Below are 17,344 nucleotides of genomic sequence, written 5' to 3' on the forward strand. Positions count from 1 at the left end.
TATTGATTTGACTTTGGCCACTAGGCTTCCTATGCCACCTGACCAGGGACAGAAGTGGTATCAGAATGTAAGTGGACCTTCCCCCACAGCTGGAAATATAAATATTCCTGTCCGGAGCAGAACTACTGTGTGGAAAGGAAGCAAGGTAGGGCAAAAACACCCAGTCAGTATTTGTGCTAGGCTGCCCCACATACTCACTGGGCATAATATCTAAAGTAGAATTTGATCTGCCCAACTAACTATGATTGTACTACAAGGCTCTGTCCTAGACCCCTTTCTCTCTGTTTTTATTTTCTCTCAGTGGCCTCATCAGTTCTTTATGGTATAATTATTGTTGTGATTGTTTAGTCATTTCAGTTGTGTCTATCTGACTCTTAAGGACCCCATTTGGGTTTTTCATGGCAAAGATACTGGAGTGTTTGCCATTTCCTTCATCAGTTCACTTTATGGTTGAGGAAAGTGAGGCAAATAGGGTGAAATGACTTGGCCTGTGTCCAGAGCTTTATATATTTAGTCCTTCTCTCTCTTTCTCCATCTCTCTTAAACTCTTACCTTCTGACTTAGAATTAATAAGTATTGATTCCAAGGCAGAAGGGAATTAAGGGCTGGGCAATGGGGGTAAAGTGACTTGGTCAAGGTAACACAGCTAGGAAGTGTTTGAGGTCAGATTTGAAACCAGGACCATCCATCTCCAGGTCCAACTCTCTATCACTGAGACATCTAGCTGCCCTACCCTCTCCTCTATCTCTCAAAGTCCCATTCTATATCACAAAGTCCATAATGGACATTTCAAACTGGAACCAGATGTCTTGTTCAATTAAAGAATTTCAATTAAATAGGTCCAAAACAAAACTCAGCTTCTTTTCTAAACTCAATTCTCTTTTGAACCTTACTCTATGGATCAAAGCATATATATAGAGATAGATATTCAGGCTAAAATCCTTGATTTCTAGATCTCCCTTGTCCCATGTACCCAAATTATTTCTACATGTAGTTCTCACATTTGTCCCCTCCTCTTTACCCATGAGACAGGCTCCCTAGTTCAAGTCCTCCTACCACTGGTCTAGAGTATTTCAATAGTTTCCTAATTGGCATCTCTGCCTCAAGCCCTTTGAATTTATACTTCATACTCTTGTCAAAGTGATTTTTCTAAAGCATAGGTCTTACTATATTACTCCTTTGCTTAACAGATTCCAGTAATCCCTTCTATCTCTAGAATTGTCTGCTTATTCCTGTTTTACATTTAAAACCCTTCATAATCTACCTCATCATACCATTTCCAGTCTCATTATATTTTATTCCCTATTCCAGACTTTGTGGCCACTCAACTGGCTTTATCTCAGTTCTTCATATACCATTTCACAGACCGGCTCCAAATACCTGGAATTCACTCCTCCCTCCTTTCCTTGAAGACCAATCCAAATGCTAGCTTCTACATAAAGTCCTTCCTTTTCTCCTCAGCTGCTACTAATGCCTTCTTCTCAAAATCTAACTCTTGCTTGGTTCATACAAGCTTCTCATTTGTAGAGAAACTTCCCTCAAATAGGAGTTCTCTGTGCCAATTGAATCATAGATCCAGTTCCTATCCCTTATACAGTGACATACACATATATTGTTAAACCCAATAAGACTAGGATTTTTGTTTCTATCACTAGCACCTGGACCCCCGACTAGCGTTTAGCAGGTGCCTAATAAGTGCTTGTTATCAGCTGCTTGATTACAATATTGTCAATAGGACAAAATGAAGCCCAAGTCTATTGTTTACCGAGGCTGTGCCTCTACGTTAGGAAGGCATGCGTTCCGATTTCTCCTGCTCAGGCAGTTTTTCCAGTTCTTTGAGAACTGTCAGGGCTTTCCCTCTGCCTGTTAAGGAGGATAATCTGACTGTCCAGGGTTAGGCAGGAGCCAGGGACACGCTGAGCAAACCTGAAAAACAACTCTCGGGAGAAGGCGTTATCTTCAAGCTCACCCTTCGCCAAAATGGGCATGACCATTCTCCCCTAGACAGGGACCTTGTCCTCCTTTGGGCCCCGGGCTTAGTATGTTTGGCCCTCCCCTCCCCGCCGGCTCACCACCGGCCCTCTCCACGTCACGGCTTGTGGGCGGGGCAGGAACGAACCTGGACAGGTGAGTACGGACCTCCGTCAAAGCCCTTCAGTTTTCCCGAGACTTTTCTCTACACCTGGCTTCTGCACCTAGCTCTCCTCTGCTCTCCCACTAGGCGGAGGGAGGCTGCCAGCGCCGGCTGATGCTATGATTCAACTCGCGGAGCTCAGGGTACATCCCGAAGAGGCTGTGCCTCTGAGCGGGAGAGTTCCTCAAGAGAACGTTCTCCAGGTGGAAGACCCCGAGGCAGCCCAGGTAGGAAGCAGAGCTTTGCGTTTCCCTAGCTCTAACGCGATTATATGAAGTTTCAGAGTCTGGAGGTGGAAGTTTTAGGGATAAAATTTCTATATAAAGAACTTTTAAAAAAAGTTTAACCTTGCTAAATGGCCCCTAAACAAACGAATATATTCGAATAGTGCCATGGGAAGCCCCAAAGGAAGAACTTTTGAGCTGTTTGGGCAGGGACCACGTCTAAACGGGTGCCACAGCTTCAAGATTATATTGGCAAGGAAGTGGCTTCTTCTTGACTGGTCTCCTTAAATAGGAGGTGGGAGATTAGGTTTTAAGAACTAGTTTTGTCTCTTGAGATTTGGGACCCTTTTCTTCCTCTACATTGTAGTTGAGTTGTGCTGTTTAGTATCCCACAACTCTTTGCATGATTTCTCAAAGTTGTTAAGTAACTGCCTGTTTGGAAATAAAGTGATGCCATAGAACAGATCCGGCACACTTCAAATATGCTTTGCTTGTAGCTGTCTACAGTTTTTAAAAATGTCGTTTTCCTTTTATTTGTATTACTTTGTGTATTCGAGCTCTACCACATAGTTTAAAATGTTCATTTGAAATTTTTGGGTGCCAAGAAATAGCCATTTCAGGATAAATGTTTGTAATAGTGTCAATAAACTATGACATTTTTCTTTTTGTGTATTGCTTAGAAAATACCATTTTCATTTCTATTGTAAATATTAAATGGAATATACAATAAATCATCTTTTACACTAAAAAACAGCAAGAAACAACCTAATTAGGTCAAAAAGTGAAGTCCCTGGAGATTGAACTGGTTTAAAGGAAAATGTAGGCCTAAGGGTTGATTCTCTTACTATTCTATCTACCTACTTTCACTCCCACTTCAGCTCTCTATCTTCAAACTTTATTAAGTTCTTACTTTGAGGCAGGTCTACACTTTCTAGTCTCATACCAATCTTCATCTTCCAGATACAATCTCCCATGAGAGTACATGAGATGGGAGGAATGACTAGGATTATGGAGGGTACTATAGGGTATACTTTTCACCTGCTTAAAAGAATCAAAATAAATATTAATCTTCCATTCCTTAGCCCTTGGCAATTTTCAGGAAGGACTTGTTTTTCTCTTGAGTTCAATCCTAGTTATATCTCATATATCATTAATTTTCAATAACTGTTTGATGGAATTTGGGACCAAATGTCATCTTAAACTGAAAAAAAAAATCAGAGCATGTGAGAGCTCTCCATATATAGGTCCAATAGACACATTTTTTTTTGTCTTTCATTGATTCTTACCCCCATTCCACCTCTTGCACTCCCAAACAGGAAGTTTAAGCATGGACCTTCCCATAGAAACATATAGTGGATGTCCTGGTGTTTTTATTTCTGAGAACACATAATTCTGTTAAAAGGTTTGTGTGAGAACAGATTGACTTTTCTCTTGGATTTGAAATGAGAATTCTGAAAATGTTCTAGTTATCTCTTGCACATGGCTTCAAGTATGCTTTGAGTTATCAGTAATTTAGGACAGTGTCTGGGACTGGGACTCTAGTCTTAGGAAAAACATTGTCTGGAACCTTAGTCTGATATTTTTGAGTATGTGTCAAATAGTATTCAAATTTGTTCTCTATCTGTGTCACTTTATCTCTGTTCCCCTCTCTCTTTGTCTCTTGTTGTGTCTATTTTTCTCTTTCTCTATGTCTATCTATCTTTCTATCCATCTGTCTGTTCCTTTCTCTGACTCTCTTTGTCTCTCTCTGTTCCCCTCTCTATCTCTGTCTCTCTTTGTCAGGCTGTTTCTCTCTTTGTCCATCTCTCGATTTCTCTGCCTATATTTACAAAGGATGTTATAGAAGTGACTCATATATAAGGTTGGACTTCAAAGTTCCTTCCAACTTTGATTGCATGATATCTGCCTACAAGTACAGCTGAGACAATTGGTATCTGTAATGAAATTTGGCAACAGTCATCAGGAAAGGTCTTACTGGAAAAAGAAAGAAGAGCTTTCTGTTTCTTTCCTTACCTAGGTCTAGGGCAAGGATTCTTAATCTAGGGTCTATGGATCCCAAAGACATCATGGGTAGATTTTATAGGATTAATGACCTATTTTCCCCCAATATTTTGATAATTGCATTTTTATATGTTGACATTGGTTTCTTTTCTAATCCTAAGTATTTTATTTCATTCATCTAAAAGCATTATTCTGAGGAATTCACAAACTTCACCAGACATTAAAAAAAAAAGATAAAGAATGACCTGTTGCAATTGAAAGAGAAAGCAGAAAATGAAAGCTACTTGTCTCTGATCAATCAGGGAATCAACAAACATTTATGAAATGCTTGCTGTGGTTCAGGCATTCCATCTTAACTGGTATATTTTTTATTGAATTTTTAAATTTGAATAACAAATTTCCACTTAAGTTTTCCACTCATGTGATCCATATTGTCTCCCTCCATTCTCCCTTCCCCCCTTCCAGAGCTGATAAGCAGCCAATGTATATAGTTCCATAGTATTCATTTTTATAACTGAATAAACTTATACAACTAAAACCCCAAAATATATGTCCAAGTAAACAAGTGATCAATAATATGTTTTCTTGCATTCCTCCTCCAACAGTTTTTTTTTTTTTCCCTCTGGAGATGGATAGCATTCTTTTTCATAAGTCCTCAGAATTGTCCTGGATCATTGTATTGCTGTTAGTAGCAAAGTCTATTACATTTTATTGTTCTGCAGTTTTGTAGTTACTGTGTATCATGATCCCTCAGTTCTTCTTATTTCACTCTGCATCAGTTCACATAGGTTTTTCCAGTTCTTCCTGAAATCATCCTATTCATCATTCCTTATAGCACAATAGCACTCCATCACTATCATATACCACAATTTGTTCAGCCATTCCCCAAAAAGGGACATGCCTTTGGTTTCCAGTTCTGTGACACCACAAAAAGAGCAGTTATAATTTTTTTTTTGTGCAAACAGGTCCTTTCTCATTTTTAAAAATCTCTTTGGGACACAGACCTAGTAGTAGTATTACTGAATCAAAAGCTATGCATTCTTTTATAACCCTTTGGGAATAATTCCAAATTATCCTTCAGAATGGTTGGATCAGTTCACAACTTCACCAGTATAAAAAAAAAATAATAGTGAGCTACACAAAATATAGATAGAAAAACTGTCCAATAAAAGTTCAAATCTGTTCAAAACTGTTTGGATACTTTTGATAGATATAATAAAAAATATCCTCAGTGATGAAGTGAAGCTCAAATGTCAACTTCCCTTCAGGGCCAGTCTCAAGGATGCTAAAGAGACTTTTATTATAAAAATAAAATATTTATTGAAATATATAAGAGTAAATAAAGGATTTCTAATTCTAAGGGATTCTAAATCCACCCAAATAAACTTCCAGGTTCTGTATGGAACTGCTTCTCCTCTGTTTCACAGGCTACACTAATCCTCCCTGATCTGACAACCCAAATTTATACTATCTAAATAAAAACTATCACCATTATCCTTATAAATCTTAACTTTGCCTTCAAATTATAAAATAGCAAAGGCTAGCTGGTTGAGTCTCAACAAGAATCCAGTTAGGTCTCTGAGTCGAGTCCAAACCAAAGATCAGGTTTTAATTTGGTCTTCTCAGAGTTAAATAATCTATAAAACCACAATAGATATTCAATAGTGTTTCCCAAGTTGGGAAAGTAAAACACTGAGCTCCTTCAGATCTTTCCCTCAGACAAAAAGAGAGGCAAAGATGGTACCTCCTCCAGCCCTGAGAGACAGTCTCTGAGAGAATGTCTCTGTCAACTTCTAGAGAGCAACAACCAATTGCCAAAGAGAGTAATTGACATAGAAAACCGGTTATAATTGTCACATCTGAAATTAACATGCTCTCTCATCTCTGTTTCAAACTCCAGTTATTTCTCAAGCGGACACTTTACTTCTTATTCCTAAACTAATAAAACAATACTTATTTTCTAATATCATCCTTACACCAGCCATGCATTAGTGTCCTAGTGTTCCCACATCCTTTCCAACATTTATTATTTTCCTTTACTATCATATTGGCCAATCTCCTAGGTGTGAGGTGGTACCTCAGGATTGTTTTAATTTACATTTCTCTAATCAAGAGGGATTTAGAACATTTTTATATGATTATTGAGAGCTTTGATTTTTTTTTCATCTGAAAACTGCCTATTCAGATCCTTTGACCATTTATCAGTTAGGGAATGACTTGGATTCTTACAAATTTAACTTAGTTCTTTATATTAAAAAATGAGACCCTTATCAGAAAAATTTGTTATAAGAATTTTCCCCCAGTTTTTTTTTTGTTTCCCATGGTTGCATTGGTTTTGTTTGTACAAACCTTTTTAAATTTAATCAAAATTATTCATTTTCCATCTTGTAATCTTCTCCCCTTCTCCATAGATCTGACAGGCAAATTCTATGTTCCTCTAATTTACTTTTAATATCACTCTTTATGTTTATATCACATACCCATTTTGATCTTATCTTGGTATAGGGTGTGAAATATTAATCTAAACCAAATTTTTGCCATACTATCTTCCAATTTTCCCAGCACTTTTTGCCAAATAGTGAGTTTTTATCCCCAAAGCTTGGATCTTTGGGTTTATTGAACATTAGATTGCTGAGATCATTTACCCTTAGTCCATTCCATTGACACCACCCTTCTATTTCTTAACCATTACCAGATTGTTTTGATAATCACTGCTTTAAGTATAGTTTAAGATCTGGCTAGGCCACCGTCCTTCACATTTTTTTTTCATTAGTTCCCTTGTTATTCTTGACCTTTTGTTCTTTCAGAAAAAAATTGTTATTACTTTTTCTAGTTCTATAAAATAGATTTTTTGGTAATTCGATTGGTATGAATTACTGAATAACACTGAATAAATAAATATATTTAGTTAGGATTGTCATTTTATTATATTCAGCTGGTATTTTGAAATGCTGTCACCTCAGGATAACAATAATGCAAATAATAATGATGTAGTTTTAAGGAAATTACCTTCTGCCATTTTTTTTTGAAAATAATTTTGTTGATTTTTTTTACATCATTTGGTATCTTGCAATTTCTTCCCCTTTCCCCCTAAAGAATCATCTTATATGACTTTTTTTTAGGAAAAGAGATGAGGAAAATCAGAAAAATTTATGCATTTTTTTAGAAGTCTAAACTATATGGAGCATTTTTTGTTTTGTTTTAACCAATGGACTTCCTAGTTCTGAAAAGGAGTGGGGTAGGAATGTCTTCTCATAGTTTTCCCTTGGGGCCCTGCTTGCTCTTTGTAATTTCACAGCATTTACTTTATTTTTTTGTTGAATTTTATTTTTTCAATTATATGTAGAAACAATTTTTTGCCAATTGTTTTCTGACTTTTTGCAGTTCAGATATTTTTCCCTTCTTTCTTCCCTGCCCATCCTCAGGTGGTAAATAATTGATATACATTATATCAGTTCTTTTACACAGCATTCACTTTTGATTATTTTATGACTGTTCTTTCTATTTATGTTGTTGTAGTCATTGCATATATTGTTTTGTTGGCTTTCCTTACTTATGTAAATCTTTTCATGTTTCTCTATATCATATCTGTTGTTTATAACAATATAGTTATACTTCATGACATTAATGTACCACCATTTATTTATTCCCTAATCCATTGGCATCTACTTTGTTTCCAATTCTTTGCTAACACAAAAAAGTGCTACTATAAATATTTTAGTGTATTTAAGAACTTTTTTTTTAAACTCTTACCTTCCATCTTAGAGTTAATACTGTGTATTGACTCCAAGGCAAAAGAGTGGTAAGGACTAGGCAATGGGGATTAAGTGACTTGCTAGTCTGGGTCACACAGCTAGGAAATGTCTGAGGTCAAATTTGAACCCAGGACCTCCAATCTCTAGGTCTGACTCTCAATCCACTGAGCTACCCAGTTGCCCCCTAAGAACTTTTTTTTTTAAGTGGATATCCTCCTAGGGGTATAAGCCTAGTAGTTGAATCTCTTAGTCAAAGGATATTCTAAGTCAGTTTATATGCCTATTTACAAATTGCTTTCCAAAGTGCTAGGCCAACTCACAGCTCCACCAACCTATCTTCACCTTTAAACTCTTTCTTCCTATGTATATTGCTCTATTGCTTCTCAAACTTCTTCAGCTTTCCACTACCATAATCCATATTGTTGTTCATCAAAACTAACCTTATCCTCAAATGTCAGTTTAAAAGAGGTTGCTCATCTCAATATGTATGCTCTCATATTTAATAATAATAGTTATGATTTATGTATTACCTACTATGTGCCAGGCACATAAATGTTAAACATTTTATAATTATTTCATTTGATCCTCACAATAAGGTAGGACCTATTATTATCCCCATTTTACTGATGTGAGAAACTGAGTCAAACAAAGGTTAAGAGATGTGCCCCAGATCACAAAACTAGTATTTGAAGTCCAAATTTGAACTTAGGTCTTCTTGACTCCACTATGACACTTCACTGCTCTTTTACAGTAGTACATTAGGTCATGCACCAATAGATTCACCCATCTCTATACCAATGAGAAGAGATGAGCATCTCCACTTTGTTATTTAACTGGGGAAAGCCTTTAAAGATGCAATGCCAATCATGCTATTCATTATCCCAAATTTACTTTTCTCTGATGGCATCTTCAGCTAGCTATAAGAGCTAATGTTTTTGCTTCCATTTCATGTACATTATTTATCTGTCCTGGTAGACTTTTGTAGCTTTTTTATATTACAAGGACCATCCCACTAATCATCCTAGAACTTTTCATCAATCTCTTTAGGAGACACTATTTAAAAAATGCTTCCTTAGTGGGATATAAAACTGTAATTTCCTTTTTCTAATCATCCTTCTGAGCTATCTCCATCAGGAGTATGACTTTTAGGTTATGAAACTTTTTTTTTCTTTTTCTACAAACATGAACTTCCAAGCATTTCCAAGTAAATATATTTATCAAAATATCCACCTTAGGGGGTTATATGGTCATTTCAGTAACACTGACATAGCACAGAGTATTTAGGGACATCTTTGGTGAATGCTATAAATGATAACTTTGCCCAAGTATTTTTTATTCATTTATCTTTTATTATTCTTTTGGCAAACCTCATATAATATGAGCAAAACTATATTGCTCACAATAATTAAACACATTATTTTACTTAATACAAGTTGTAAACACAGTAAAGTGGATAAAATATTTGGACAAAGACATTCTAGAATTCTGACATATCCCATTTTTTGTGCCATTAAGGACAATGGAAACCTTTGAAGCTCCAATTAGAACAGGTTTTATCACATAAAAAAACCTAAATTAGCATATATTGCAATTAATCAATATCAGCCACTATTTAAACTTTGATTTAGGTAATATTTAAATGATAGTAAATAATGTTGAATCAGAATACAAATTCTATAAAAGAAAAAAAATTCCCAATAGAAATCTTCTTGTTCATGTCTACTTTTTGAAAATTCCATGAACAAGACAATGTTCAGCTCATGATGAAAATGATAGCTAACAAATGAAGAATTGTTTTTAAATCTTTAGATTTGGATAACCTACTTTGCCTGACATGGATCATGATATTAAATTCATTTGAATATTTCTGCTTAAAAGTTACAGTGATTCCTTAGAAAATAGGTCAAAAGCATTAATACTTTAGAATTCTATTCTTTTGTATATCTTCTTACCTAAAAGGCATTTAATTTAAATCATATAAACTTTAATTATCTACAAAAAAAGTCCTGTATATTGGGCAAACATACACAAAAATTATTAACCTGATGCTGAGAGTGTATTTTTATTCCTTCTTCCAAAAAGCAAATATATCAAACAAAAGTTATTTGTAATTGCCTATTTGTAGAGCAAATGAGATTCATTTACATATAGGACTTGGGGAGCACCATCTAAAGTATGGACTCTTTTCTGTATGTTGCAATATGGGAAAATAGAGATCCATCTTTTACACTTGAACATATTGCGTCTTATACAGCTATGGGCTCCCAACCACTTTATATTTTACCCATAGCTGAATTATAACCAATTCTTGGTAGCTGTCCATCAGTTGTTTCACAGAATTGTAATGCTCTCCTAAGCCATAGATAGGCATGTCTCATATATATGAGTGTTAAAGGTTTGTTTGAATATTTTTCACCAACTACAATTGGAGGAGAGTCTGCTTGGATAACTTCTATTGGTGGTTGCAAAATAGGAGCCAGAGCCCTTAACTCAAGTGGACCTTCCCATGCAGCTGTGTTTGCAATACCATCACAGTTCTTTCCAAACTCTTCTGGAGTCTATAGATCTCCTGTATTAGCATTTGTTAAGAATGGCAGGAAGTCCTCCCCCCCCCCCATGGTTTTGCATATATTCATCAGAGAGCTCCTCTACTGTGACAGACTTCATGACTACCTTTGGCCAAGTATTTGAAGAGCTATCATGTAGAAAAGGGGTTAGACTTGTTCTGCCTGTCCCCAGAGGGCAGAACCAGAGTGATGGCTGAAAATTTCAGAGGTAAATTTAGGTTTGATGCCAGGAGAACTTCCTAACAATTAGAGTAGTCTAAAAATAGAAGTGGTTTCCCCAGGAAGCACTGGGTTCCTCTTTCATTGGGAGTATTCAGACAAGCTGGACAAACCCTTATTAGGAAATGCTCCCTTTTCACTGGACTTTCCTTGGGTTGGACTGCATGGATGCTGAGGGCATACAAATGTAGAATTCTCTGATTCTGTTTCAAAAGGCTGTGGTTTATCTTTTGGAATAACCTCAATGGTACAAAATCTTTATCCTCTAAGGGTTGATTTGACTATTATGGAAAAACTGTTTATACATGTAAAATCTATATCAGATTGCTTTCTGTCTTAGGGAGAGGGGAGGGCAGCGAGGGAGTGAGGGAAGGAGAATCAGAAGAAGGGACAGAATTTGGAACTCAAAACTTTTTTTTTTTAAGTTTTTAAACATTATTTTATTTGGTCATTTTCAAACATTATTCATTGGAAACAAAGATCATTTTCTTTTCCTCCTCCCCTCCCCCCTTCCCACTACCTCTCCCATAGCCGACGCATGATTCCATTGGGTATCACATGTGTTCTTGGTTCGAACCCATTTCCATGTTGTTGGTATTTGCATTAAGGTGCTCATTTAGTGTCTCTCCTCAGTCATATCCCCTCCACCCCTGTAGTCAAGCAGTTGCTTTTCCTCAGTGTTTTTACTCCCACAGTTTGTCCTCTGCTTAAGGATAGTGTTTTATCTCATAGATCCCTGCAGATTGTTCAGGGACACTGCATTGACACTAATGGAGAAGTCCATTACGTTCGATTGTACCACAGTGTACCACAGTCTTTATGTACAATGTTCTCCTGGCTCTGCTCCTTTTGCTCTTCATCACTTCCTGGAGGTTGTTCCAGTCTCCATGGAATTCCTCCACTTTATTATTCCTTTTAGCACAATAGTATTCCATCACCAACATATACCACGATTTGTTCAGCCATTGCCCAATTGAAGGGCAGCCCCTCATTTTCTAATTTTTTGCCACCACAAAGAGTGCAGCTATGAATATTCTTGTACAAGTTTTTTTTCCTTATTATCTCTTTGGGGTACAAACCCAGCAGTGCTATGGCTGGATCAAAGGGCAGGCAGTCTTTTATCGCCCTTTGGGCACAGTTCAAAATTGCCCTCCAGAATGGTTGGATCAATTCATAACTCTACCAGCAATGAATTAATGTCCCTATTTTGCCACATACCCTCCAGCATTCATTACTTTCCTTTGCTGTCATGTTGACCAAACTGCTAGGTGTGAGGTGATACCTTAGAGTTGTTTTGATTTGCATCTCTATGATTACAAGAGATCTAGAACACTTTTTCATGTGCTTATTAATAGTTTTGATTTCTTTAACTGAAAACTGCCTATTCATGTCCCTTGCCCATTTTTTTCAATTGGAGAATGGCTTTATTTTTTGTACAACTGGTTTAGCTCTTTATAAATTTGAGTAATTAGACCTTTGTCAGAGGTTTTTGTTATGAAAATTGTTTCCCAATTTGTTGCTTCTCTTCTGATTTTAGTTACATTGGTTTTGTTTGTACAAAAAGTTTTTAATTTGATGTAGTCAAAATTATTTATTTTACATTTTGTGACTCTTTCTAAGTCTTGCTTGGTTTTAAAATCTTTCCCTTCCGAAAGGTCTGACATGTATACTATTCTGTGTTCACCTAATTTTCTTATAGTTTCCTTCTTTATGTTCAAGTCATTCACCCATTTTGAGTTTATCTTGGTGTAGGGTGTGAGGTGTTGATCCAAACCTAATCTCTCCCACACTGTCTTCCAATTTTCCCAGCAGTTTTTATCAAATAGTGGATTTTTGTCCCAAAAGCTGGAGTTGGAACTCAAAAGTTTCAAAAAATGAATGTTAGAAATTATTTTTACATGTAATCAGAAAGTATAATATTATTTTTTAAAAAGTGATGAGTTTTGCTAATCACATAGAATTTTCAAGGTGTTTCTTCCAAAAGAGGAATTCCAAAAATATTTTAGAGGAATGGCAGAATAACTATTGTAATCAAGTTTAACTTCCCAAGACTATGGGATCAAAGATTTAGATCTACATGGCTTCTCAAAGATCCTCTAGCCCAATCCACTATCATTTTTAAATCTTTTTTTAAAATATATCAGTCACTTCTGTATAGTTTTTAAATGTGGTTGTTTCCTCTGCACAAAAAATGTCTTGTCATCTCCTCCAACCATCAACTGTTGTCTCTTTTTTCACTGTTAAATTCTTACAGTCATCTTTTTTAAAAATATATATTTTATTGTTTGAAAATGACCAAATAAAATAATGTTTAAAAGAAAAAATATATTTTTTATTTTACCAATTACATGTATAACAATTTTCCACATAAATTTTCTGAAGTTATAAGATACAAATTATCTTCTTCCCTTCCCCCACCTAGAGATATTAAGCAATTTAATCTGGGTTATACATGTATTATCATTTAAAACCTATTTCCATATTGTTCATTCTTGTAAGAGAATACACATAAAATCAAAATCCCCAAACCAAAATCCCTGTAAGCTAAAGTGATAAATAGTATTCTTTGATCTGCATTCTAACTCCAATAATTCTTTCTCTAGAGATAACATTTTTTGTCATTAGTCCTTCAGAATTGTCCTGGAACATTGTATTGCTGAGAGCAACTAAAATTTTCACAGTTGATCAGTCCACAAGATTGCTGTTACCATGTATAATATTCTTCTGGTTCTGCTTATTTCACTCTGCATCAGTTCATGTAGGTTTTATCAGCTCTTTCTGAGATCATCCTGTTCATCATTTCTCAAAGTACAATAGTATCATATCTTATAGTCATTTTAACCCATGACCTCCTTTTAGTTCCTCAAATACTTTGCAAAGAGGAAAATTTAGGCTTGGTGTCACGAAAAATTCCCTAATATTTAGAACAGTTTAAAAATGGAAGGGTTGGAAATAGTGAATTTTCTTTCTTTGAAAAACTTCAAGCTTTTTTTACTCATTTGCTCCTGTGTGTATCTTTCTGCAGATCCATATTTATTTGTTGATTAATTGATTTTACTGATCTACATTTCTGTTGACTACCTCTGTAGAGTGTAAGATGTTTAAGAGCAGGGACCCTCTTATTTTTGTCTTTGCTTCCTCAGCACCTAATAGTACCTTATACATATTGTTGTTATTCATTGGTTTCCATCTTACCCAAGTCTTTGTGATCCCCTTTAGGAATTTTTGGTGGAGATCCTGGAGTGGTTTGCCAATGTCTTCTTCAGTTCATTTTTATAGATGAGGAAACAGAGGCAAACAGGATTAAATGTCTTATCCAGGGGGACACAGATAATAAGTGTCTGAGGCCTTGTACACAAGTGTTTGATAAATGGTATTGAATTGGAAAAATAAAAATAAGTAAATTGTGTGGTACAAAATGACTAAAGGCCACACAATAAACAGCAGAGATAAGATTTAATCCCAATTCCTTTGTTCTACATTCAATTTTTTGTGTAGAAATTCTGTTGTCTTTGTTTTTTAAAAAATCACATAAGGGAGTGAGGGACAGGAGGAGAAAGAAAACATGAATGGAAAAATGTCAGAAAACAGTTATTGAAAATTGAACCAGAGGCAGCTAGATGGCTCAGTGAATTGAGAGCCAGGCCTGGAGAAAAGAGGTCCTGATTTCAAATCTGGCTTTAGACACTAGCTAGATGTGTGACCCTGGGCAAGTCACTTAACCCCAATTGCCTAGCCCACTCTGCTCTTCTGCCTTGGAACCAATACATAGTATTGATTCTAAGACCCAAGGTAAAGATGGATTTTTTTTTTAATTTAAGTATTTTTTTTCATGGTTATATGATTCATATTCTTTCCCTCCCCCTTCCCAGAGCTGACAAGCAATTCTCCTGGGTTTTACATGTATTATCACTTAATACCTATTTCCATATTAGTCATTTTTATAATAATCCCTTAAAAACCAAAACCCACATCCAATACTCATATAAACAAGTGAAAAATCAAATATTTTCAAGGAAGAAAGGAAGAAAGAAAATGTTTTCCTCATATAATCTGGAAAAAAAATAAAATAAAAAGAATCACAATGTGTCATAGCCACACCGCTTGTAAGTTTATAGTTAGATAAATGGATAGCTAGAACATTTCTTAAGTGCTTGCTCTGTGCCAGACACTGGTATGTACAGGGATATAGATACAAGCAGTTAGGTCTCTCCCCTCAAAGAACTTAAATTATAATAGGGAAAGACAACTTCTAAAGGGAGCTGAAAGGGACAGGGACAGGGACTATGGCAGGTAGAAGGTAACCTGAGAGGGGCAAGGTAGATGGGAAGGAAGCAGAGAAGTCCAGATGAATCAAGCCAGGAGTGACTAGTGTCCCCCATGAAATGATGGTCTGGTGTGGAGCCACCAATCAGGAGAATGAACCTTGGGGTGGAGATCTCTCCAGGGTTGAGAAGGAAGTGGAGAACTTGGAAGAGTGTTGAGCCAGGAGACAATAGTCTCTACCAGGGACAAGAAAGGAAATGGCTATTCAGTTGAATCTTGGAAAGACATTTTCCTAGGTGTCAGGAAGTTCTCAGATTCCTGTGGTGTCTGCTTCTGATGGGGTACATACAGAATGGGGTAACTTGTCAGAGATAAACAGGTAATCCTCCCATCCCATCCAGTCTTTGTTAGTCTCTATCCAGGGCACTCTGAGACCTGATTCGTTAAAGGCTGATGGGGAGACATGGGAGGTCACTCAGAGCACAGCCAGACAAGGAGATGATGAAACAGGACTTTCCCAGCAACAGAGTGTACACCCAGTCCCCACAAATTTGTAGAGGGAAATACTGAAAGTTTGTGAGTTCGGTGCAGGATTTCTTGTGTTCCCCATCCCATCCTAACCCAATAAAATGGAATACCATCTTGTGACCACTTCGTTGGCTTACCATGAAAGGTTGTGGAGGGAGGGAGGAAGGAAGTGGTATTTCTCCTCTGGATGATCCAGGATTGTGCAATCCTCAGTGTGAAAGGAGAAAGTTAAATCACTTAAAGGGGACAAAAATTAATACCAACAGGCTTAATGAGTCGAGAGAAAGCTCAAAGACTACATAATATACTTTTCTAGATTAAGTTAAAGCTAGTTATCACCTCTTCTATGTTATAGCTAAGGGCAAATAAATGATTTTAGTTATATCATGAGGGATTTAAGTTGAGTAGAAGAGAGTTATTCAATTCTGCTAAGAGTCACAAAGAGACCCGGGTTCTAGAACCAACTCTGACATATGGTAACTAAGTGTTTTTAAGCAAGTCACTGAACCTCAAGGTACCCTTAGCTACTACTCCATAGGATTACTTTGGCCAAAAATGTAGACAAATTGCTGATATATATTGGTAAAAGGAATTTCCACAATGGAAATGACCTATACTGATAAAATCTGATCCCTCCCCAAAAAACTAGTCAGACCAAAAGAAAACAAACAAAACAAGATTCTGAAGGAACATTAGGAAGTTAATGTCTTTAAAACCAGACAAAGGCTCTTCTTTAACTAAAAATAAATTTGATTATTAAAAGGTTTTTATTTCACCTAGTTTTTCCCCCATCTCTATCTTTTTTCCCTCCCAGAGAACCATATCTTATAACAAAGATTTTTTTAAAAGAGGGAAAAAATCAGCAAAACTCTAAGAACACATCTAAAACCACTTGATTTGATATATAATGTTTCACATCTAAATTGTATAATTTTTTTTTTTAAACCCTTACCTTCCCTCTTGGAGTCAATATTGTGTATTGGCTCCAAGGCAGAAGAGTGGTAAGGGCTAGGCAGTGGGGGTTAAGTGACTTGCCAGGGGTCGCACAGCTGGGAAGTGTCTGAGGTCAGATTTGAACCCAGGACCTCCCATCTCTAGGCCTGGCTCTCAATCCACTGAGCTACCCAGCTGCCCCCTAAATTGTATAACTTAAAAAATCCTTATACTAATAATATGGAAATAGGTCTTGATCAGTGATACATGTAAAACCCAGTGGAATTGCTCATTGGCTACAGGAGAAAGGGAGGGAAAGAACATGAATCATGTAACCATGGAAAAACATTCTAAAGTAATTAATTAAATAAATAAATTCAAAGCATAAAAATATAATTTTTTAAATTCTTATTTTCTGACTTAGAATCAATACACTGAGTATTGGTTCCAATTCAGGAGAGTAGAAAAAAGCTCAGGGTTTAGTGACTTGCCCAGGATCATACCTTTAAGAAGTTTTTGAGTATAAGTTTGGGCCCAGGACCTCCCATCTCTAGACTATCCACTGAATCATCTAGATGCACCCCCAACTTTCTGCCCTCTCCCTCTTCTTTCTCCCTCCCTTCCTTCCTTCCTTTCTTCCTTCCTTCCTTTTTAAATTTTCTTTTCTCTTTCTTTTTTCCTTCTTTCTCCTTCCTTCCTTCCTCTTTTCTTTTCTCT

At 36.3% G+C, this 17,344-nt stretch overlaps 1 protein-coding gene across 2 annotated transcripts in view; it reads left to right on the top strand.

Moving 5' to 3' along the window:
- The first annotated feature begins 1,767 nt into the window (after positions 1–1,767).
- C4H3orf52 (chromosome 4 C3orf52 homolog) overlaps positions 1,768–17,344 on the top strand; it is a 47,897-nt gene continuing 32,320 nt past the window's right edge. Inside the window, exons 1-2 of one of the 2 annotated variants that reach the window (XM_007493661.3) lie at positions 1,768–2,127; positions 2,222–2,361. In XM_007493661.3, coding sequence (XP_007493723.1) covers positions 2,254–2,361 — 108 coding nt within the window. In that variant the 5' untranslated portion in view covers positions 1,768–2,127; positions 2,222–2,253. The other variant, XM_007493660.3, reaches the window with a different exon arrangement.

Source organism: Monodelphis domestica, chromosome 4 (assembly GCF_027887165.1).
Source record: "Monodelphis domestica isolate mMonDom1 chromosome 4, mMonDom1.pri, whole genome shotgun sequence".
In the NCBI taxonomy this organism is placed as follows: domain Eukaryota; kingdom Metazoa; phylum Chordata; class Mammalia; order Didelphimorphia; family Didelphidae; genus Monodelphis; species Monodelphis domestica.